The 25470-nt window shown below is 42.8% G+C and overlaps 2 protein-coding genes and 2 long non-coding RNA genes across 5 annotated transcripts in view; 2 read left to right on the top strand and 2 right to left on the bottom strand.

The window, feature by feature from the left end:
• Positions 1-13241, top strand: part of nvl (nuclear VCP like) — a 181305-nt gene extending 168064 nt beyond the window's left edge. For both annotated transcript variants that reach the window (XM_077613087.1, XM_077613083.1), the window contains one exon: positions 12762-13241. In XM_077613087.1, coding sequence (XP_077469213.1) covers positions 12762-12778 — 17 coding nt within the window. In that variant the 3' untranslated portion in view covers positions 12779-13241. The remainder of the gene's footprint in view (positions 1-12761) is intronic.
• On the bottom strand, positions 2763-5513 carry LOC144084549 (uncharacterized). The gene is made up of 2 exons (XR_013303848.1): positions 3005-5513; positions 2763-2952 (listed from the first exon to the last, which is right to left on the bottom strand). It is a non-coding gene; the product is annotated as an uncharacterized LOC144084549 (long non-coding RNA).
• On the bottom strand, positions 11880-12542 carry LOC144084550 (uncharacterized). Its single transcript, XR_013303849.1, has 2 exons — positions 12122-12542; positions 11880-12069 (listed from the first exon to the last, which is right to left on the bottom strand). It is a non-coding gene; the product is annotated as an uncharacterized LOC144084550 (long non-coding RNA).
• A 6229-nt stretch (positions 13242-19470) lies between the features above and the next one.
• Positions 19471-24606, top strand: LOC144084699 (uncharacterized). Its single transcript, XM_077613346.1, has 2 exons — positions 19471-22323; positions 22423-24606. The coding sequence occupies exon 1, from the start codon at positions 19888-19890 to the stop codon at positions 20926-20928; it is 1041 nt and encodes a 346-aa protein (XP_077469472.1). The 5' UTR covers positions 19471-19887; the 3' UTR covers positions 20929-22323; positions 22423-24606.
• Positions 24607-25470: the final 864 nt, after the last annotated feature.

The raw sequence follows: 25470 nt of genomic DNA, 5'->3' as shown, positions 1-25470 counted from the left end.
GATGACCATTTCCTTTGTCTTACTGGTGTTGATGTAGAAGTGGTTTTGCCTACACAAGTCAACAAACAAAGGCTGTGATGACTCCCCTGTACTCCAGGTCGTTCCCGTCTGTCACTCGTCCAACAATAGCCGTGTCGTCAGAGAACTTCTGGAGGTGGCAGGTGTCTGTATTATGTTTTAAGTCTGATGTGTAGAGGGAGAAGAGGAGTGGGGAGAGCACTGTGCCTTGTGGGGCCCCCGTGCTGCAAGCTACCACATCAGACGTACAGTCCTGGAGTCTCACATATTGTGGTCTGTCCGTGAGGAAGTCGATGATCCATGCGGCTAGGTGGTTCCTTACTCCAGCCTCTTCCAGTTTCCCTCTCAGTAGGACCGGCTGAATGGTGTTGAACGCACTGGAGAGGTAAAAAAAAACATCATTCTCACCGTGCTTCCCGTGTTCTCCAGGTGTGGAAGAGACCTGTGCATCAGGTAGGTGGTAGCATCTTCCACACCAATGTGGCGGGCCGTCAGGGCCTTCAAGGCCTTCTCTGCTGGCCTAAGAAATATCTGAATCATATTATATTTTGTCCATCAATACTTATTATTCCAAATGGTCTGTTAGCTTCCTTTCATTGCTTTTCCCCCTGGTTGCACTGCTTCCAGATGTGTGTTTTCATATTGAAGCATTTAACCAATCACATTTCAGCCATTATTTCTTGCCAGGGTCAGAAATCTGCCTCAAGGCCTTCACAATCAGTTCTGCAGGCTCTGCTGCATTAAACAAGCGTCGATAAGACTGTTGCTTTAACCAATCAGATTTCGAGTTGGCAACACCATAATGCCTTGTCGCAGGCGTAGGGATACGTCATCGCTTTCACCAACTATGATTGGCTAGTGATTAGCCAGAGCTACCAAACTGTATTTGGAGCGGGCTGCACAAACAAATATATTGTTGTGTTGATTTAAAGCCATTTTCAAGATGGACTAAGCCAGAAATACGACAGGACAGGCTCGACTTTCAGCATTAGCTTCGATGGCGATAGAAAAGAAGGAAGAAAGAAAGGAGGATGGATATTGTGTAAAAAGGATTTTTGGTGAGTAAAATATGGTTATATTCCGAAATAATATTTCAATTGTGGGCCCAGTTCTGATATCTGAAAAGCTCCAGTGTTTGTATTTAATCACTAAATGCTGTTAGGAAGTTTTACCCCATTTTAGTGTAATTTTTGCCGTTTTGCCATTGACGTCCATCGCTGTCTTTTCCCGGGAAAATCACCCCCCGGTCCGGTTGTAATGTCTGAAAAGCTCCAGTATTTGTATTTAATCAATAAATGCTGCTAGGAAGTGGATTTTACCCGTTGAAGGCGCTACGAGAAAATGCACTGACCGCCACTGATACATATGTATACATATATATATATACATATATATGACTCGAGATACGAAAAAGATCCAAGTTACGAAATCCCCCAAAAAGTAAATGCATTTCCTTATCCGTTATTTTATTTTGAAAATATTGTCACTGATGCATTGACTCTCACTCGAGACCTCGCTACCCTCTACTGGGCTCTCATTTCATTGCTCTCATTCTATCTCGTATTATGAAAATAACCTCAATTCAATTGGCTGTCTCACAACAACCACTATCCATGTTTCAAGATTCTTTCTTACATACCTGTCCACTAAATGCTCCCCTTATTAATGACTGCAATTCCCCTTATTAAGCGAGTAAAAACCGTACAAATGCAACACGGCACATATTTTCAAACACACAGACAGGGCACACGTGAAAGTCTAAAACGTATGTAGTACTACCAGTGGACGGCCTTTGGCCCTGGTAGAACGGGCGCTGGCCGCCATCTGGCGGACAAACACGAGTATTACGTCTCCAATTATAACTGCCGCGGAAGGAATTATTTCAGCGGCACGGGGCACATTTTCATTTTTGGCCATTATATTCTTTTTTTAGACCTTAATACAGTAATCCCTTGATTATCGTGGTTAATTTAGACCAGACATGGTCACGATAAATGAAAAACCGCGAAGTAGCGGCCCCTATTTAATATATATTTATATATATATTTTTTTTCTTCAGTGCTCAGTCCTAGTACCAAGCATAGGACAGGGGAGTGGCTTCCGCTTGCGAATTTGATCGTGGATTTTCACATTTTTATGAACTTTAAAATAACTTTTTTTTTCTTCAGTGCTGAGTTCTAGTAGCAAGTGAAGGACAGGGGAGTGGCTTCCGCTTGCGAGTTTCAGCATGGATTGTCACATTTTTATGAACAAAAAAATATATATATTTTTTTTTACTTCAGTGCTGAGTTCTAGTAGCAAGCGGAGGACAGGGGAGTGGCTTCCACTTGCGAGTTTCAACGTGGATTTTCACATTTTTATGAGGGAAAAAAATTCCCCCAGAAAAAAACGCGATGTAGTGAAGATATTGAGTGATATTCGAGCGATTACTGTAAATCATTTTCTTAGAATTTTCTCTCACTTCTCCCTTTTTAAATTTGATTTAATATGATTTTGTCAGACGTTTGTACAGAGTTTTCTTTGTTTTGTTTCATACGCAGAACCTTTATTTAACTAAACACTTGAACAAGCTTTCTGTACTTAGAACAGTAGAGTTGTAAAAAAATATTATATTTGAAGGAAGTTGTCATTCATTTTGGCTAGATTTTTACTTAAAACACACCTAAAACAACGTGATAGGTTCATCCAATTGTAGGTTTATCCTTAGGTTTTTCCGTATTCAGCTTTCAATAAAAAGGCATCTGTAGTCACATCCACATTTAATTCTTGCAAGAGAGAATACATCCATCCGCGTCTCCGGCCAAGATCATTCTAACAACTCGAAGTCCGTTTCGCTAATTTAATCATAAGATTTTCACGCCATGCCCCACAGAAGTCTAAACATTCGTAGAGTCTCACAACAATTTTGTACAGTTATCAAAACAATTGTAGGACCTGTTGAATCGTCTCACAACAATTCTGTACAGTTATCAAAACAATGTAGGACCTGTCGAATCTTCCCAAGCGAGTTTCGATGCGAACCCTTCAGCGAAGAGGGGCTTCCCAAAACAGTCCTTGGTTCCCAAGAGCGCTTGTTGTGAGTCCATCTTCCGAAGCCGAAAACAGTCCTCAGTTCCCAAGAGCACCTGTTGTGAGTCCTCCTTCCGAAGCCGAAAACAGTCCTCAGTTCCCAAACAGTTCGCAGTTCCCAAGAGCAATTGTTTTGAGACCTCTCCCTGCCCATGGCCATTCCCTGTCCTCTCGATGTGAACCACAGTTCTTACTTTAGCAAGGCATGCATTAAAATGGCTTTATTAATGCCAATAACTCTAACATAAAAGCACAGCGTTCAACACATATATATATTGTTTAATATTGTTACACATTCAGGATGAGCATTACTATTCCTAATAAGCAAATATATTGATTAATATAGTAAGCATGTTTATAATAAGGCTTTCTATTCCTAAATAAGCATTGCAACCACATTTATAATAATGATTCTTCCAACATTCCCCCCTATATTATAAATTTGCACATGATCTCCTTAATAAAACTTCCTTTCGGCTTTATTCAAAAAATAGAAATGGGGAGGAAATGTCCGTTTCCGTTGGCTTTAGTTTTACCCGCTCACTGGCACGGCTGGTCTGAAAAGCAAAAAACAGAATCATTTTCGCCCAATTCATCGCAATTACCATGCTCTTGAAATTCACTGCTCCCCTCAGAATGTTTGATCAGTAGAGGATATAATTCATGTAATTTAGAATTTGTAGGGGCAATCGCAGTGGTTATAAGTCGGCTTATCAAAGATCTTAAGCAGGGAATAATACAACACCCACATAATGTCAAAATCGTAGCAAAAAGGGCTACGGAAAATGCAACAGATTGAGCCAAATTTTTATACTTCCCAAAGGACTTCTGCCACCAGCTGTCCCACGCGGATTCACTGACTCCAGAATGCTTCTTCATATTGCGGTTGAGGGTCTGCAGGCCACTAATAGCCTGGGTGAGAGACCCTCCGGGTGACGTGTTGTTCGGTATGAAGGTGCAACATTGATCTCCAAACATTGCACACACGCCCCCTTGCTCCGCAAGCAGCATATCAACTGCTATGCGATCCTGGAACGCCATCAGACTGGTGGCTGCCAATTGTTCCTTTATCGCCACAAATCCCTGTTCCGTATAATTTCCAAGTTTTTGGACATTGTAATGCAGGTAATTTATCCGATCAACATTTTTGTTTGGAGTAACTAAAAGAAAAATAGACTCCCAAACTGCTGCGATCTGATTAGCCAGCTTATACTCATCTGGTACGCCCCGGGGGATGCCAATCGCATCAATGTATGTCGGATCCCCCTCTCTCCATGCCGATCGACGCCGTCGCGAGGGGCCCGCCAACATACTGGATTTCTGCGCAGCCAATTGTATCTCCTCCACTGTAGATGGAAAAACAGACACTGGTAAGAGCAGTGAGACCAAAGCACATAGTCCCGCCGAATTTCGGCAGGAATCGTATAATTTATTTCCACCACACCACCACCACAGGTCAGAACGTGGAATCAGGGGTGCAGTCTGTTTTAGAATTCGAGCGCACCATGTCTCATTTATCGCGCCCAGCTTCAGACCAAGCCCTGTAAGATGCAAGCAGGTAAAATGATCAAAGGCAATATGTGTTGAAAAGTTAGGTTTGTCCTTTGCTGCTCTTGTAACAGGGTATACATTATTCCATTTTTCACAATTTGGGCTTACATTTCCATTTGTCATTACCTCCATTACACAATCAGGGGTAATTTGCGCGGGCACTACTCGTAAGAGAGGGCGGGGCCCCATACATGTTATGCAGGTTTGATTTATAGTATTAGCTGCATTTTCCATCAACAGCAACCAATTATTGCCCGTTTGGGAAATCCCTGTTGCAGAAATGAATTCATCATCTCTGGTCTTCCCAGATTTCAATTTTACTACGGCAGATTCGGGTGTTCCCTTCTCTGACGCCCCAAACTCGGCCTCCATAGGCATGGTTATTTCTGTTGAGACACAAATGTAAAATTTGTAATAAGGGTCTCTCAGACTTGCCCATGGACTTAGGAAAAACGTCAGACAAGGATCTTTTCCACAAGTGAATTTGTCAGTCCGAATAACCATTTGTAATCCCCCCTTGGCATGGGTTAATTTTATCAGGGGCCTGATGGCTTTTGCGCACGCGTCCGACATCCAAGCTTGCCAATTTTTTCCAGTTTCTGCAACAAGGTAGTCCCAACCCCTCCTCAGGGCCGTTATGTACCACACATATCCTTTACCATAGATTGATCCCTTAAATGGCAACCGGGATCTCTTTACTTCTAAAAATATTTTCTCCCATGAAAGGAAGATTTCCGTAGTCTTATTGTATGGAAGACAAAACATTGTTTGTGAGCTTATTTGTCTGGGGGTGTCATCTCGAATGCATGTTTGGAAATTTGATTCAGTAGGTAATGTTATGTCCCATTTTATTGTTGCTCGTTTTACCCTGCCGCAAGAAGGTCTATCCTTAGTTGAAACGCATCCGCCTTTCTCTCCAACTGGAGAAAGTAGCCCTACTGTGGAGAGGAAAAGAGTCACAATCGTTAATTCCATTGCCCCAAGAGCAATAATTTTTTTTGCCATTTTTGTTTAGGGAGCTTGAAACGTTTCAACTGAGATAACCTTCTTACTGTGTGAAAGGTGGATCCAAGTTCCCCTCTCGGCTATCTTTATAGCTGTTGGTGTCGTTAGCAACACTTGGTATGGCCCCTCCCACTTTGCGTCACTCCAATGTTTCTTTTTTATGCTGCGTATCAGCACCCAGTCTCCTGGCACCACCGTCGTCTCGTCCGTTTCCTGTTGAAAAGAAAAATCCCCTTCCGGTAATTTAAGTTCGATGCGTTTTTCTAAAGATTTTCTCATGTAGTCAGCCAGATTTGCCTCGTCATCCAATTCCCATTGTGTAGTGAATAATGGCAATTTGTAAGGTCTTCCAAACAGGATTTCATACGGTGTTAATCCGTTTGTACTCGTGATGTTAATATATAATTTGACCAAATCGATACATTTCGTCCACGGCCTTTTTGTTTCCTCCATGCATTTCTTTAGTCTATTCTTTATAGTTCCATTCATCCGTTCTACAAGGCCCGCCGATTGTGGATGGTAGGCGCAATGATTTCGTAACGAAATATGGAACCTTTTGCCAATTCCATCAATTATTTTGTTAACAAAATGGGTGCCATTATCACTATAAATGGTTTCTGGGATTCCATATCGTGGAATGATATCTTTACATAGTGCTTTGGCTACAGTTAATGCATCTATGTTTTTTGTTGGAAACATTTCAACCCATTTTGAAAAGGCATCTACAATCACTAAGCAGTATCTTTTCCCCTCACTTTTACTTAATTCAATAAAATCCATATGTATCCCTTGAAATGGATATGTAGTTTTTGGGAATTGCCCACGTTTTGGCCGTATCCCCCCTTGGGGGTTATGTCGAGCACAAGTCAAACATGCCCTACAAAATTTTTTTGCATATAGATTAAATCCATACGTTTTGAAGTGCCGTTGCACCAAAGCAACCATTCTCGCCGTCGAGACATGCGTCTTGCCATGACTCAAAATGGCCGCCCATCTAAACAAATTTTTTGGTAAGATTGGTTGGCCTTCAATGCTCGCATAAACCCCATTTTGCAATTTTGCTCCTTTGTCAATCCATGTTTTGAATTCCGATTGTGGGCTTTGTAGCTGCATTTTTGCTAAAATGTCGTCCGATAAGACATTTTTTTCATATATCGAGTCTGCCATTCCAATAAAGGGTTTCCTTGCAGCTTCCTTTGCCGTCTTATCAGCAAAGGCATTCCCCAAGGACACCCGATCATGTTTTGAAGTGTGTGCTGCACACTTGCAAACAGCGATTCGTTTTGGGAGCTGAACTGCAGCTATTAGCCGTTGTAACAATTTGGAATGCGTTACTGCTTTGCCGGTAGAAGATATCATACCCCTATTTGCCCAATAACTAGCGAAAACGTGGCAAGTTGAGAACGCATATTGACTGTCCGTATAAATTGTAACGTCCATGTTGCCCATCAAAATGCATGCTTCCGTCAATGCAATTAACTCTGCCGCTTGCGCAGAGTAATTGGACGGCAAAGGCTCTGCCTTTAATATTCTAGTTGCGGTTACAACCGCATACCCCGTCTGAGTTTTCCCCGTATCATCTTTTCTAGCGGAACCATCAACAAAAAGGACTTCACCGCTGTCCAGCGGTTGGTCCATCAAATCTTTTCTACACCTTGTAGCCTCTTCGGCTATCCCTTGACAATCATGACGCTCTCCCTCCTCAGGAAGTGGCAACAAAGTAGCTGGATTAATTTTAGCACATCTTTCGAGCGTGAGATGTGGTTGTGACAGTAAAATGGCTATACAAGATAAATGCCTCGCTGGAGATAGAAATTTCATGTTAGTTTGTAACAACAATGCAGCCACTGCGTGTGGAACCCTAAGGGTTAAAGAATGAAAAAGCACTATTGTAGCACTGCTTTCTACCGCCATAGAAGCCGCCACTACCGCCCGTACACAATGAGGAAGTGCGCAGGCCACCCTATCTAATCTAGACGAAAAATATGCAACCGGCCGCATCTTCCCCCCGAATTCTTGAGTCAGCACTGACGTCATATACACTCCTTTACAGTCTACCATTTGTACAAAAGGCTTGTTATAATTAGGCAGCGCTAAGGTTCCGCTAGCTACTAGCATCTGTTTTAATGTACAAAACGCATTTTCCGCCTCTGCTGTCCAATTCAAAGTCGAGCACATTTTCAAACCATCATCATTCATCAATTTAGCAAGGGGACAAACAATTTCCGCATAATTTGGAATCCATGCCCTACAGTAATTAGTGAAACCTAGAAACGACATCATCTGTTTTTTAGTTAGCGGCTTAGGTGCGTCTAAGACCACTTTTTTTCTGTCTTCTAAAATTTTCTTCCCTCCTTTGACGAGATTATGTCCCAAATACTTTCCTTGTTCTTTACAAAGCTGCAATTTGTTTTTGTTTATTTTGTGGCCTTCAGCTGCCAGGTGGCCTATCAACGCTACAGTGTCTATCTTACAAGATTCCAAAGTAGATGACGCCACCAATACATCATCAACATACACAATAATTTGGCTTCCCCCCGGCGGGTGGAATCTCGCAACACTGTTACTCATTACCTGTGAATATATTGTGGGGCTTTCACAATATCCTTGCGGCAATCTCGTAAAAGTATACTTTTTCCTTCCGAACGTGAAGGCAAACCAATATCGACTGTTCCGATCTAATGGGATGGAGAAAAAGGCGTTACTTATGTCAATCACCGTAAAAAATGTCGCGTCTGGATCCAAATTATTCAGAAGTGTGTGCGGGTCCGGCACACAAGGTGCACGCTGAATCACTGCAGAATTTACCGCCTGTAAATCTTGAACCATTCTCCATCCCACAGAAGGGGTCGCCTTTTTTACTGGAAATATGGGGGAATTGCAAGGTGAATCGTCACATTCAATAATCACTCCTGCTTTTAACAAATCCTCAATTACCGGTTTTATTCCTTCCAAGGCATCAGGTTTTAATGGATATTGTCGGACACAAGGTCTGAATTCAGTTTTCGGTCTAATTATTATCGGTATCACCCTTTTTACGAGTCCCACATCAGAAGGCCCTTTAGACCATATTTCGGGAGGAACCGTCGCTAACAGTTCCTCCTCCTCGTCCGATAACAGATATATCTCCTTTGCCGAATTCACTAGTCATTGAAGGTATATTCCCACTCCTACGCCCGTAGTGAGAAACACTGCTTTTCTGTACGTTTCCGTATGTTCGCTATATTCAAGCCCTGTGTCCAACGTCGTCCAATCGGTTGCCCCGCGGGCCATATGTACAAAGTTACGCAGCACCTCCTTTCTTTGATTGTATGGTTTGTATAATACAATGTGTGGAGGTGCCCACTCGAGAAAAAGATTTTTATACCCGTCAGGCAACTCAACACCCCCCACAACTGTAGAAATACCGTCCGAATAAAGGTAGTCTATTTTAATTTCGGCCGGAACGGCTTGTGCCAATTTGCTCTCATACGTCTTATCAGGCCCCTCCGTCATTTTGCACCACATTCGCACATAGAGGGAGTCAATGTTTTGAATATCTTCCCGCGCCTCAATCAGATCAGCACTCGCATTCAACAGCCCGCTTCCAACCCCCGTCGGCGTACTATCTGACAAGTCCAGCGTATAATAAAAGAACGCAGGTTGGCATCCCTGCAAAACATTTAATTGGCCACTTAGAATTTCCTTTCGCCTTTTAACCACCATATTACCACTAGAGGAGGGGACCAAAGCTAGGTCCAGCTGTAATAGACCATCTCTACCCAATAAATTGACCGGACATTCAGGCACCACCAACACAGACATCTTACATGTCTCTCCTTCCGGATCTCTTATCCAAACCGGAACTGTCTCCGAAACGGCGGCAACCTGACCACCTGCTGTTGTCGCAAATACCCTCCGATCTGTATGTTTAGCTCCTGGAACACTCATTCGAATTGCAGTTTTACAAGCACCGGTATCACACAAAAACTTTAATTGTATCCCATTTACGAACAATGTAATCTCAGGTTTAATCGTGTCTAATGCCAGAATTTCCGCTAAATTTAGCTGAACTTCTTCGTACCCAAAGTTTTCATTTACTGTACTTTGAGCAGGCCTGCCGGCTAGACATGCTTGCCTGGCCTCTTCTCTAGAGGCCCTGTTATCTGGGCAATCTCGCGATATGTGTCCCAATTTTCCACAGATCCAGCAGACGTTTTTACCGTAAAGCGTCCGTGGTTTGTCCACCCTCCCCATATATCTTCTCCCTCTGTTATTGTTAAAATTTCTACGTCCCCCTCCCCTATCTTGGTAAAAAATTCCATCCTCATTTGAGGATGACCCCCCTTTTTTCTTTCCTTTTTTCTTTAGCTGCTCCTCAGCATGCAATGCCTGATTCACGTATTGGTCAAGCGTGCCCGTGGGCCGGTCCACCCAATGTTTCTCAATCCATTCTCTAAGGGCATATTTTGAATGAGCATGGAGCACATTTTTCAGCTGCTCCTGATAAAGGCTACCCACCACGTGGTCCTCAGCGATGCCGCTGTTAGCCTTAAAACAAGCTGTCATTCTGATTTTATACTCCTCGAAAGGCTCATTATCCTTTTGCTTAGCTCTGCCAATAGCGGTGTAATTCGCCTTTGTTTTAAATTTGCTCGTGGCCCGTTCTATCAACTCAAGTACCCTAAAGTTTAACTCACGGCTGTCGTGAACTAGGGAGCCCTTTTCACCTTTTGGGCTCCAATCACCTCTAATAACATGCCAATCACCTTTCAATGCGGTCATCCAAATTTGCTGTGTTTCTACTCCATTTAGGTGATACGACCGCCTAATGTCCTCCATTTGTAAAACAAATTCATCCACATCAATTTTGTGCGACGTGATGCCGTCTATAGCCTTTTTCACGTCGTCCTGTGTCCAAGTTCTATGGACTAGGATTGTCGAGGGCTGTTTATCCTCTACATTAGGGTTGGCGACCTCAATCATGGGGTATTGTTCAGGAAAAATATCATTTATCGGCGGTGCCCCAGGCTGGGCGGACAGCGCTCCTCCCCCCATTGACGGCGCCTCCGGCTGGGGGGATAGCGCTTTTCCCCACACCGGCGGCGCCTCAGGCAGGGGGGACAGAGCTTTTCCCCACGTTTTCGACCAATCCCCCACGGGGCCCCCCGACCTGGTCACACGGTCAGGCTCATATGTCGGAGGGGGCAGCGTCGGATACAACCGCGTCTCCTCCGCTTTTCCCGACAATCCCCCCTCTAGCTTTTCTTTTTTAAGGCCCCCTCTTTTTCCCACCGCGGCTGTCTCATCGTCCTCCTTTCTGTGGAACAAGACAGAAGGCTCTGCTTTTCCGGCCCCGCTGTTATCAACATTTTGGCTCTCACTCCGCTCAATTTTCCTAACGTTCCCATCACAACGCTTTTTTGCCATCAAGAACCAATAATTGGTATCCTCATATCCATCATTATCCATTTTACACAGATTACTCTTGTGCTTAGCGCGCATTTTATCTTGTAAATCCAGTATTTTATGCATATTCAGCTGTCCAGTAAACCCATACTCGTTTATCCATAAGTTTAGGTGTTTAACTCTTGTAGCGCTTTGACTCTCAACAAACTTCCAATCTTTACACGGCAGACGCTGTTTTGGATCGTCGTCGCCAGCCGCTTTTACATTTGCGCTGCCCATTTTAGAAGGGAGCACGCGCGCACTTAGTTATCAGTTAGCAAATTCTTTTTCCGCGGAACGACACACGTAACACACGCAACACAAATGTATACCCTAGCCTGATATACTGTCAGAGTTATATTTGTACCTTTCCGGACCGAGGTACAGGACACCCCGAACTGCCCCAAGTTTTATAGACTCATGCTCTGTCTCTTTACCTGGCATCGACTAGTATACCCAGAGTTTTACGCAGTCCCCCTGGACGCGAGTCTCATTTCAAAAAATGGACCTCACGTGCAATGCCCCTTCAACAAACGCAGACATTCACGTGGACTTACCAGATATGACTCCAGATGTCCCTTTCAGAGTGTTAGCCGTCAACCGTCGAGAACCAAGTCGCCTCGTCGAATAATCCAGCCCGTAAAAGGGTATTTAAGCGCCGTGCACGGTCTTTCCAGATATCGAACGGAAGCGACCTGGATTCTGCTCCGGTATCTTGGCCACAGGCTCGAAGGACCAAATTAGGTTCATCCAATTGTAGGTTTATCCTTAGGTTTTTCCGTATTCAGCTTTCAATAAAAAGGCATCTGTAGTCACATCCACATTTAATTCTTGCAAGAGAGAATACATCCATCCGCGTCTCCGGCCAAGATCATTCTAACAACTCGAAGTCCGTTTCGCTAATTTAATCATAAGATTTTCACGCCATGCCCCACAGAAGTCTAAACATTCGTAGAGTCTCACAACAATTTTGTACAGTTATCAAAACAATTGTAGGACCTGTTGAATCGTCTCACAACAATTCTGTACAGTTATCAAAACAATGTAGGACCTGTCGAATCTTCCCAAGCGAGTTTCGATGCGAACCCTTCAGCGAAGAGGGGCTTCCCAAAACAGTCCTTGGTTCCCAAGAGCGCTTGTTGTGAGTCCTCCTTCCGAAGCCGAAAACAGTCCTCAGTTCCCAAACAGTTCGCAGTTCCCAAGAGCAATTGTTTTGAGACCTCTCCCTGCCCATGGCCATTCCCTGTCCTCTCGATGTGAACCACAGTTCTTACTTTAGCAAGGCATGCATTAAAATGGCTTTATTAATGCCAATAACTCTAACATAAAAGCACAGCGTTCAACACATATATATATTGTTTAATATTGTTACACATTCAGGATGAGCATTACTATTCCTAATAAGCAAATATATTGATTAATATAGTAAGCATGTTTATAATAAGGCTTTCTATTCCTAAATAAGCATTGCAACCACATTTATAATAATGATTCTTCCAACACAACGTAACTTGCTCATTATGTTCTAATGTTTATTACTATTATTCAATTGTGAAAGTAATTGCAAGCAAGTACCATTTATCCCATTAATTGGTTATCCTTGAATTTATCCTCCAATTAGTCGCTAAGGTAAATTATCATGAGTCTCAGCTCCAGTTACATGCAGTTAAACTTTGTTTATTTCTTTACAGGACCAGAGGATGTATGAGCGGCTGAGAGATTCACTAAGCAGTTGAGTCCAAGATGTGCAAAACAAAAATGAATCACCAGTAACAGCTAACAATTAGGTTGACTCTCTGTGACTGAAAAGCTGTATGTAACTGTTTAAAGGCTTTTTAAAATTATGATTACAATAAATCTTTTCTACAAAACAAAGGTTTCAACATGAGAACAAGTGTAGCTATTTCACCTCTGCTACCATACCAAAAATATCTTGTCTACTATGAATTTTTGTACTACACCTATGTACTTACAAATTACTTCCAAATAACTGATTTTTTCGCTGTTTTTCCACTATTACACAACTTCAATTTACAAATACAGTGTTACCTCGAGATACGAGCTTATTGCGTTCCGGGACTGAGCTCGTATGTCGATTTACTCGTATCTCAAACGTTTCCCATAGAAATGAACTAAAGACTAAAGATAACAAATAAAAATGTTTATATATGTGTGTTGTGTACGTGTGTGTATATGTATGTATGTATGTGTCAGTGGCGGCCCATCAGGGCCTTAAAGGCCTTCTCTGCTGGCCTAAGAAATATCTGAATCATATTATATTTTGTCCATCAATACTTATTGTTCCAAATGGTCTGTTAGCTTCCTTTCATTGCTTTTCCCCCTGGTTGCACTGCTTCCAGATGTTTGTTTTCATATTGAAGCATTTAACCAATCACATTTCAGCCATTATTTGTTGCCAGATCAGATCTGCCTCAAAGCATTCACAATCAGTTCTGCGGGCTCTTCTGCATTAAACTAGACTGTTGCTTTTAACCAATCAGATTTCGAGTTGGCAACCCCACAATGCTTTTTCATACGCATTAGCATTTTGCTGGCTGGGATATGTCATTGTTTTCACCAACTATGATTGGCTAGTAGGTGGGCCAAAGCCATAGATCCCAAACTCCACCCACAATGGCCGACAGAAGCAAAAACATATGGATTCTGTTTGCTCACAAAGCTATTTTCCAGACGGACTTTTCCAGAAAAAAATGGACATCATTAAGAAAGGGCGGTCAACTCCGAAGCTAGCAAGCCTGTTACAGCCGGGAAAATGGTGTGTGCGGCACTTTCAGTGCGCTAACTTAGCTGCACAGGCAAATCGTATATTGTTGTGTTGATTTAAAGCCATTTTCAAAACGGACTATGCTGGAAATATGACAGGACAGGATCGAATTTCATCATTAGCTTCGATGGCGATAGGAAAGAAGGAAGAAAGAAAGGAGGATGGATATTGTGTACAGTTAAAAAGAATTTTTGGTGAGTATAATATGGCTATATTCCTAAATAATATTTCAATTGTGGGCCCGGTTCTGATATCTGAAAAGCTCCAGTGTTTGTATTTAATCACTAAATGCTGCTAGGGTGTGGATTTTACCCCAGTTTAATTTTTGCCGTTTCACCATTGACGTACATCGCTGTCTTTTCCCGAGGAAATCACCCCCCTGGCCTGGTTGTAATGTCTCAAAAGCTCCAGTATTGGTATTTAGTCAATAAATGCTGCTAGGAAGTGGATTTCACCTAATTTTAGTGCATTTTTTGTTATTTCACGTATGGACGTATCGACGTTCATTGCTGTCTTTTTACCGGGGAAATGATACTCTGGGCCCGGTTCTGATGTCTAAAAAGCTCCAGTATTTGCATTTAATCAATAAATGCTGTTTTCGGCTGGATTTTACCCCATTTTCGGGCAATGTTTGCCCGTACGCCATTGACGTTCATCGCTGTCTTTTCCCGGGAAAATCGCCCCCCTGGCCTGGTTTTAATGTGTGAAAAGCTCCAGTATTTGTATTTAATCATGAAATGCTGCTAGGAAGTGGATTTTAGCCCATTTTTGTGCATTGATTTATTGATTATTTTTTATGTGTCGCAGCTCTAGCTGCAGTAGAGGTTTTATAGCCATAAAATAGTTTTTGAGGGTTGGATTCATACGTTGAAGGCGCTACGAGAAAATGCACCGACCGCCACTGGTATGTGTATATACATGTGTGTGTATGTGTATATGTATATGTATGCATATATATATATATATATATATATATATATATATATATATATACAGACGCTCCCCTACTTACGAACGGGTTAGGTTCCGAGCGATTGTTCATAAGTTGAATTTGTTTGTAAGTTGATTCAGTGCTATATTTTGTATTATAATTTATGTTTAAGGCCTATATAAGTATATTGAAGGTTTATATAAGTGCATTTGTATGTTTAAGGCTTGTATAAGTAACACGCATTGGTTTGTACTGAAAAAAACATTTAATAAAATGGAGAATATGTACAGTACTGTATAGAGCGAGAGAGTGATTTATGTATTAGAAACTGGCCGAAAGAAGCGATCTAACGACGATTGCAGTTTTCTTCTTTTTTTCCATCATAAATGGTAGCACTGTATGGCATCATTCAATTGATTTGCAAACTTTGTGCAACGTTCAATATTTGGGTCCTGCTGCTCGATCTTTCTGTTTATAAATGGTACTGACGGTCGAACGATTCAATGCCCGTGAAACGCTCACCACTCTCACGCGCATCAAGCTTCGTTATTATTGCCACTCGTTTCAAATGAAATGGCTTGCCTCTTCCTTGCAACTCCCTCAATAGAAGCCTTTCACTTTTTACCAACCATATTCAATAATGGATGCACGAGATATTTAATGATACAAATGAAAAAGGTTCTTTGCACAGTGGAGATACATTCACGCACTTCCGCATTGCAACGAAGAAGAAGGTAGATGCTGGGTGAGCTGAGCTCTCACAGCGCCAGGCGTCGGTAGTAGCGGCGGAAAGAAGTACTACTCTGAAAAAAAGCGCGAAATACAAAATTGGACTTACGAACATTTTTCGACTTAAACGCAATTTGCAGACATGTTCGTATGTACCGTTGTTCGTAAGTTGAATGTTCGTAAGTAGGGGAGCGTCTGTATATGTATATACTATATGTATCTATATCTATGTATAGTGTGAAAAAAACGTTCACAGATGGGAAGGGCCACGTTATGCATATTCCATTTTGTTGTGGGTTTTTGAATCCTCAAAATAAAAATGACATAAAAAAATCTGATTTCTTTAATTTAATCAAATTGAGTCGGCATCGTACAAGCAGAGCAGTCACATGGTGCGTTGTTCTTTACAGAATGCACTGCAGGGAAAATAAACAATCATGAATGCTCATGAGCTCGGCTCATCTCATTTTCTGACCGTGTTATCCTCAGTGTTGTTGGGGGTGCTGGAGCCTATCCCAGCTGACTCCGGGCCAGAGGCGGGGGACACCATGAATCGGTGGCCGGCCGATCGCAGGGCATGTTGAGATATATTGGACGAGAAAAACATATCTGGAGCCGCAAAAAAAGGCTTCCTGGTGATTCGGTCCTCATCTGTTTTGAATGTGGATATGTTTTGGTACACATATATTCGACTCAACGGAGCTGCACGCTCAGACGTCTCACTTGTGTTCCCACCCCTCCCTTTAGAGTTGAGTTCTCCATGTAATCGGGCCAAGGAGACACAACTATACACAGTCACACCCATACCTAGAGGCAATTTAGAGTGTCCAATCAGCCTACCATGCATGTTTTTGGAATATCGGAGGAAAAATACGCAGGCCCGGGGAGAACATGCAAACTCCACACAGGTGGATGTGACCTGGATTTGAACCCAGCACCCCAGACCTGTGAGGCCGACACGCTAACCACTCGCTCCACCGGGCCGCCGAAGGCTCCTGATGTACAGTAATACCTCGACATACGAGTACCCCGACATACGAGCAATTTGAGATACGGGTAAAATTTCGAGCAAATATTTTTATCTTGGGATACGAGGAAATTTTGATGTACGAGCATGCAGCGGACGCGAGAGTCTGCTCATAAGAACATCATAGGCACTGTCTCTCTCCCCGCAACACCCTCGTGTAATGTCTCTACGAGCACTGGGCGTAGCGTTGCATTTTTTTTGTTTTTTCCCCCCGTTAGACAGTGCAGAATGGCGGAGCTGTCGCTTATACGAGAGGAAAACTACTTTCCGGGCAATTTGGCAAGTGGTCTTTAGTTATCCTATTGTGAGGACATTTGTGTGCATCATTTTGGGAATATGTTGTCCCGCCTCCAACCTGACTTTTAGTATCGATGGGCTGTTTGTTGTTGTATTCCCTTCAAAATAATCATGTACACAGTAGGATAGCGCACGACCACTTGCCAACGAGAAGTAGTCTTGAATTAGCGATCGCTCCGCCAACAGAAGCTAACAGGCTAAGGGGGAAAAACACTGCAAAAAATGCAACTCTCCGCCCAGTGCTCACAGAGACATTACAAAGAGGGAGTTGCGACCAGAGATATTACACGAGGAGTTGCGGAGCCAGTGCCCCTGATGTTGTTATGAGCAGCCAACGAGAAGTAATATATACTTCGTATTAGCGATCGCTCCGGCATTCATGCTGTGACGAAAAAAAAAACTGGAAAAAATGTAACACTCCGCCTAGTGCTCGTAGATATCTGTTATACACGAAAGAGATGCAGCAAAAAAGACGAGTGCGATACAATGATAAACAGCCTCTCATGTCTTGGCCACCTGGCTTTCTCATATCTCGAAATTTTTCTCGTATCTAGAGATAATTATTTGCTCGAAATTTTTCTCGTATCTAGAGATAATTATTTGCTCGGAATTTTACTCGTATCTCGAAATGCTCGAATGTAGGGGTGCTCGTATGTCGAGGTACCACTGAACTTACAAACAATTGTTTGCACTGTTGCTCTTGGGACCTGCAGCTGCCTTGAAATGGCTCCAAGTGACTTTCCTGACTAATACCGACGCCTGGCGCTGTGAGAGCTCAGCTCAGCCAGCATCCACCTTCCTCTGCCCAGTTTGTTGCAGTGCGGAAGTGCGTGAACGTATCTCCAGTGCGCAAAGAACCTTTTTCATTTTTATCATTAAATATCTCGTGCATCCATTATTCAATATGGTTGGTGAAAAGCGAAAGGCTTCTATTGAAGGAGGTGCAAGGAAGAGGCAAGCCATTTCATTTGAAATGAGTGGCAATAATAGCGAAGCTTGATGCGCGTGATAAAGTGGTGAGCGTTGCACGCGAATACAACTTGAATCGTTCGACCATCAGTACCATTTATAAACATAAAGATCGAGCAGCAGGACCCAAATATTGAACGTTGCACAAAGTTTGCAAATCAATTGAATGATGCCATACAGTGCTACCGCATCATTTATGATGAAAAAAGAAAACTGCAATGGTCATTAGATGGCTTCTTTCGGCCAGTTTCTAGTAAATCTCTCTCTCTCTCGCTAATGTATACAGTGCTGTATGTATTCTCTCCATTTTATTAAATGTTTTTTTAGTACAAACCAATGCGTGTTACTTATACAAGCCTTAAACATACAAATGCACTTATATAAACCATCAATATACTTATATAGGCTTCAATATACTTATATAGGCCTTAAACATAAATTATAATACAAAATATAGCACTGAGCAACTTACGAACAAATTCAACTTATGAACAATCGCTCGGAACCTAACTCGTTCGTAAGTAGGGGAGCGTCTGTACTTTAATAAAAACAGACATCAATGACATATTCCAGCGTTGAAACTTGCAAGTGAGAATCGTCCTGGCTCGTCCTCGCCACCGTGACATTCCGAAGAAACGGCATCTTCCTCTGTCCATTTAGTCGCGCATAATCAATACACTTAAGGTAATCTGATTCAAACAATTGCATAAGGTAACCGAATAACACCATTAAGGTCAGAAAACAACTGCCACAACAATTGCATATCAGGTCGGAAACCAAAAACACCTGCGTAAGGATTTGCCCAAGTAAGCATACAAGGTGACCCGAGCGGATTGGAAACCAAAACAACTGCGTAAGAATTTGCACAAGTAAGCATAATAAATTCATATAAGGTAAACCTAGCGGCAGTATTTTTAAACAATATGCGAGTATTTTCGGAAGTTGATTCGATTATCGCCATCTGCCGGAATCCAAGTCAAAGCAATTTAAGAGTCCTTCACATATCTTCGTTGCGAACTCAGATCAACAGTCCTCGGCCTGGAACATGGTGACCGGTCCGGTCAATAGTCCTGAAAACAATTAAATGTCCTCGTAGCCAGCTGTGGGGGGAAGTGTCCTTGTTATATCGAGCTTTCGTCTGCTTCGTAAGTGTCAAGTCAGCTATGGAGAAGATATGTCTGTCCCCCCTCCAGACCAACAGGGGGGAGGAAAAAACCCAATCAAACTCACCTCACCTCATAGGTCATGAACCAGGATATAAATTCAGTAGTCCAGCCTTGAAAGAAGACAGGCAACAAAGGAACCAGAAATACCCTTCAGACCCGATCACACGCAACTGGTAGGATCAAATATAAGTACCACTTAGATGCCAGCTGATTGATGCTTAGTTTGTTTTCTCACAACCATAAGTTGCATTCTTTGTACTTTCCTTTCCCTTGAATTATGTCATGCTTGCTTCCTTCTGTCCCTTTTAAGGTTTTCAACCTAATCCTTTCAACAATAACAGCTAACCCTTTCAACAACCAGCTAACCCTTTCAACAACCAGCTAATCCTTTCAACAATAACAGCTGACCCTTTCAGCAAAAGCTTATCTGTTCAGAAACAGCAAATTCTTTCCTCCTCACTGGAAAACTTCAATAAAATTGTAAACTGGAAGGATTTGAGTTGTTCCTGCTGTGAAAAGATCGGGGCCCCTTTTCAAGTTTGGGGCAAAATTTGAAGTAGAGAAGAACTTGACAGTAAGAATGATTTAATAATATGCACAAATTCCATATGTGCCCCAATATGCACATATCTAATAACATCCCAGAATAACCCCAACAAACAGATACTTCTTTGTCACAAAAACATTCATGAAGTTTGGTTCTTTTATGACTTTATTATGGGTGAACAGAAAAAAGTGATCAAATCTGCTGGGTCAAAAATATACATACAGCAACACATATTAGAAATTTGGTGACTTAGAAAGTTGTGTCAGTGAAATGAGCTTCATAGCATGGCCTCTTAACTTCTTGTGAGTGATTATGAGTGACTACAGCTGGTGACATCTCTGAGGCCATTTAAAAAGGGCTCATTGGATGCAAACGCCCACAAATGCTACAATAGGAAAGTCAAAGGAGCTCAGCATGGATCTGAAAAAGCGAATCCTTGACTTGAACAAGTCAGGAAAGTCACTTGGAGCCATTTCAAAGCAGCTGCAGGTCCCAAGAGCAACAGTGCAAACAATTGTTTGTAAGTATAAAGTGCATGGCACTGTTTTGTCACTGCCACGATCAGGAAGAAAACGCAAGCTGTCACCTGCTGCTGATAGAAAATTGATCAGGAGGGTGAAGATTCAACCGAGAATCACCAAAAAGCAGCGCAAGAGCTGGGCAGACCGGAACCGGGCGACCAGGAACCGGGCGACCAGGAACCGAGCGACCAGGAACCGGGCGACCAGGAACTTGGCAAACAGGAACTGGACGGACCAGCCGGCACCGGAAGCCTGGTTCGTGGCTTCGGCACGGGTGCGACTGGCGGCCCAGGTGGCAAAGGGAGTAACTTGCGTGGCTTGGACACGGGTATTTGAGAAGCTTGGAGCGGCGTGGTCGGGCGAGGAGCTTGGAGTGGCGTGGTCGGCCGAGGAGCTTGGAGCGGCGTGGTCGGCCGAGGAGCTTGGAGCGGCGTGGTCGGCCGAGGAGCTTGGAGCGGCGTGGTCGGCCGAGGAGCTTGGAGCGGCGTGGTCGGCCGAGGAGCTTGGAGCGGCGTGGTCGGCCGAGGAGCTTGGAGCGGCGTGGTCGGCCGAGGAGCTTGGAGCGGCGTGGTCGGCCGAGGAGCTTGGAGCGGCGTGGTCGGCCGAGGAGCTTGGTCAGGGGCTCGAGCGTCCAGGCCCTCCCTCCACTTCTCCCTGCGGCATGGCGCTCGCCGCCGCCTCCGGGAGGGCGGCGCAGCACACCAGCCGCCACGTGGTGGCCCATCGTAGCTGGCCAGCCGACCAGGTGAAAGACCTCGCTGCTGCGCCTCCCCAAAAAAACAAGACGGGCGGTGTTCGAAACTCCTACCAGAGTTCTGTTACGATCTCGCTGTGTCGTCGCGAGCGCGATCGGGAAGATATGGGGACCCATGCACGGGAGACGTGAGTTGACTCGAGCCAGTTCACTTCAAACTACATTCTTTAATGAATAAACAAGGGTCAACAAATCCACAATGGCCTGGAAACAAAAAGGCAGCACGCTACGCGCACGCACAAACAAAAGAGACGATCCGGCAATGGTCCTCTGACTCATTGCTCCTTAAATAATAAAACCAGGAAGCAATCAGCAGATTGACTGCAGCTGCTTCCCTGACGGCACGCCAGGAGAGACAAAACAGGCCACTCCTGACATTACCAAATATTAGCGCTGCTGTATGTATAATTTTGACCCAGCAGATTTGATCACTTTTTTCTGTTCACCCATAATAAAGTCATAAAAGAACCAAACTTCATGAATGTTTTTGTGACAAAGAAGTATCAGTTCTAATCACTCTATCAGAGAAAAATCTGAGTTGTAGAAATAACAGGAAACTCAAGAGAGCCATGACATTATGTTCTTCACAAGTGTATGTAAACTTTTGACCACAACTGTATATATACACATCTATATCTATCTCTCTATATATGTATGTATATATATACACACATACATATATGTGTGTGTATATATATTTAGATTAGTTTAGATTAACAAGGAGACATGGTCTCACTGCACAAAGTGAGAGTGGTTTGGCTCTGTATGCACCTTTGATGATAGAGTAAACAATATCCAGAGTTTTATCCTCTCTTGTTGGACAATTAGACTAGATTAACGTTTATTCATCCTGTCTTCAGGAAATTCGGTTTGTAGCAGTAACAAGCACAGGCACAGGAAAAGACAATGTAAACCTAGATAAAGTTCGAACCACACACAGCAAGCCCACACAAGGTTAGGACCATCTGCAGACTGAGGCTGAGGTTGAAAATATGCAGAATCACTCTTCCAAGCTTATCCGCACAGTCCCTCAGAAGTCTGGAGCTGATCATCAGGACCGGTAGCCTTGCTGGCCTGAATGGTTCCAAAAAATGTCGAGGACTACCATAAAGAAACTAAGCTAAACAACGACTGCCTCACACACGATAGGTGGAGTCGAATGATAAAGGTCGTGAAAACATTAAAGTAAAAGATATGAAGTGCAAAGTAACGTATTTAGGAAAGTATTAAAGTATAAAAAAAGAGACAAGTAAGAGCGGACTGCCACTGGCTCCCACTTGAGTGGTGCCATCTTGGTTGCAGTAGCAAGAATAGATACGCACACAAAAAAAGACATTGTAGAGCTAGATAAAACTGGAACCACACAGGAAGTTTCCCACAAGGTAGGGACCTTCTGCAGACTGACACTGAGGGTGAAAATATGCAGAATCACTCTTCCAAGCTTATCCACACAGTCCCTCAGGAGTCTGGAGCTGAAGAATCAACAGTAATGGAGTACAACACTCCCGATACTCCGTTTCCAGCCTGGTAAGCGTCGGCAGCTCTTCCATCTTATTGGGGAGAGATCTCACTTTCCCCATAATAATAGATGGAATGATTGGTCTGAAGTGTCTCTTCTTCTCGCAGCACTTTTGTCCAGCTCCGGATTTCCAGCGGCATCTTTCTGCTGCATATTGTTCACAGCTGATCCCATGTGTATGACAGCGGAGGCATGGCTGAATGGTTCCAAAAAAGTACTAGCAAAAAGAAACCAAGCAAATATAGAACAAAGAAAGTTGTAAAAACCTTAAAGGTCAAAGGAAGGTATTAAGAAATATTAAAATGTAATAAAAAACATAGAAATGCTGTATAATAGGATTATTAGTCTTACATTATTATATATTTGCTTGCAATGAAGAATGCTTTGCTTTACTATTAAACTTTGCTCATTATCATTAGAAGATTATTACCGTATTTTCACGACTATTCGGCGCATCGTATTTTTAGCTGCAGTGTCAATAACGAGTGCTATTTCTGTATTTTACACACACAAAGGACGTACCGTTCTTTTAGACGCAGCACGGCATGGCATATATATATTATTTATGGATGATTATTGAACCGTAATAGCGCTGTCTACGGAAGCAGCCCCAGACGCTATTTCCGGTGCGCAGTGACTGCTGGGATATATAGTCCTTTTGTCAATACACCCAGGTTGACGGCTGTGATAACTTTGCACTAATAGTATCAATATACCAGTGGCGGGCCGTCAGGGCCTTCACGGCCTTCTCTGCTGGCCTAAGAAATATCTGAATCATATTATATTTTGTCCATCAATACTTATTATTCCAAATGGTCTGTTAGCTTCCTTTCATTGCTTTTCCCCCTGGTTGCACTGCTTCCAGATGTGTGTTTTCATATTGAAGCATTTAACCAATCACATTTCAGCCATTATTTGTTGCCAGATCAGATCTGCCTCAAAGCCTTCACAATCAGTTCTTGCGGGCTCTGCTGCATTAAACTAGACTGTTGCTTTTAGCCAATCAGATTTCGAGTTGGCAACCCCACAATGATTTTTCATAGGTGTTAGCATTTTGCTGGCTGGGACATGTCATTGCTTTCACAAACTATGATTGGCTAGTAGGCGGGCCAAAGCAGTACCCGAGGCAGCCGAGATCGCAAACTCCACCCACAATGGCCGACAGAAGCAAAAACAAATGGATTCTGTTTGCTCACAAAGCTATTTTCCAGAGGGACTTTTCCAGAAAAAAATGGACATAATTAAGAAAGGGGGGTCAACTCCGAAGCTAGCAAGCCTGTTACAGCCGGGAAAATGGTGTGTGCGGCACTTTCAGCGCGCTAACTTAGCTCCACAAGCAAATAGTATATTGTTGTGTTAATTTAAAGCTATTTTCAAAACGGACTATGCCGGAAATATGACAGGACAGGCTCGACTTTCATCATTAGCTTCCATGGCGATAGGAAAGAAGGAAGAAAGAAAGGAGGACTGATATTGTGTAAAAAGGATTTTTGGTGAGTAAAATATGGCTATATTCTTAAATAATATTTCAATTGTGGGCCAAGTTCTGATATCTGAAAAGCTCCAGTGTTTGTATTTGAGCTCCAGTGTTTGTATTTAAGCTCCAGTGTTTGTATTTAATCACAAAATGCTGCTAGGAAGTGGATTTTTACCCCAGTTTAATTTTTGCCGTTTCGCCATTGACGTCCATCGCTGTCTTTTCCCGAGGAAATCACCCCCCTGGCCTGGTTGTAATGTCTCAAAAGCTCCAGTATTTGTATTCAGTCAATAAATGCTGCTAGGAAGTGGATTTCACCTAATTTTAGTGCATTTTTTGTCATTTCACGTATGGACGTATCGACGTTCACTGCAACGGCGAACACACTAATTTGGTGCTACATGCACCATATGCACGCTACACTCGCACGCTAAAAACACGTGTTTAAAAAGGCAACGGAAGCAAGACTGAGTTCGGTTGTACTTTATTTAGCCATTTTACAATGTACTCGCGTCATCATCACCCACAAAACCATCAAAGTCCTCCTTTTCTGTGTCCGAATTCAACAATTGTCCATCGAAAACGCTGAGTTTAATACGTTCGTCCAGGCGGCCACAATCCATTCGCTAATAGTAGCTAGCTAGTGTAACTCTTCCAAGGCTGTCTTCCATGGTTCGCAACTGTGTTGATGCCGATCGCCAGGCCATTATCCATTCGCAAATAGTAGCTAGCTAGTAGCTAGCGTAACTATTCCAAGGCTGTCTTCCATGCTTCGCAACTGTGTTGATGCCGATAGTCAGGCTACAATCCATTGGGTGTACAGACGCTCCCCTACTTACGAACATTCAACTTACGAACAACGGTACATACGAACATGTCTGCAAATTGCGTTTAAGTCCAAAAATGTTCGCAAGTCCAATTTTGTATTTCGCGTCTTTTTCGGAGTAGTACTTCTTTCCGCCGCTAATACCGACGCCTGGCGCTGTGAGAGCTCAGCTCACCCAGCATCTACCTTCTTCGTTGCAATGCGGAAGTGCGTGAATGTATCTCCAGTGTGCAAAGAACCTTTTTCATTTGTATCATTAAATATCTCATGCATCCAATATTGAATATGGTTGGTAAAAAGCTAAAGGCTTCTATTGAGGGAGTTGCAAGGAAGAGGCAAGCCATTTCATTTGAAACGAGTGGCAATAATAACGAAGCTTGATGCGCGTCAGAAAGTGGTGAGCGTTGCACATTCAGTACCATTTATAAACAGAAAGATCGAGCAGCAGGACCCAAATATTGAACGTTGCACAAAGTTTGCAAATCAATTGAATGATGCCATACAGTGCTACTGCATCATTTATGATGAAAAAAAGAAGAAAACTGTGCAATCGTCATTAGGTCGCTTCTTTTGGCCAGTTTCTAATACATAAATCTATTTCTCTCTCTACAGTACTGTACATATTCTCTCAATTTTATTAAATGTTTTTTTTTTCAGTACAAACCAATGCGTGTTACTTATACAAGCCTTAAACATACAAATGCACTTATATAAACCTTCAATATACTTATATAGGCCTTAAACATAAATTATAATACAAAATATAGCACTAAATCAACTTACAAACAAATTCAACTTATGAACAATCGCTCGGAACCAATTGCGGTCGTAAGTTGAGGAGTGTCTGTATTG

The sequence above is a fragment of the Stigmatopora argus genome, chromosome 11 (assembly GCF_051989625.1).
Source record: "Stigmatopora argus isolate UIUO_Sarg chromosome 11, RoL_Sarg_1.0, whole genome shotgun sequence".
Taxonomy (NCBI): Eukaryota; Metazoa; Chordata; class Actinopteri; order Syngnathiformes; family Syngnathidae; genus Stigmatopora; species Stigmatopora argus.
This window is presented reverse-complemented; position numbering and strand designations above follow the sequence as displayed.

What these genes read in the sequence shown, in the direction of transcription:
- LOC144084699 (XM_077613346.1), top strand. Translation starts at nt 19,888, where the DNA reads ATGCAAACGCCCACAAATGCTACAATAGGAAAGTCAAAGGAGCTCAGC.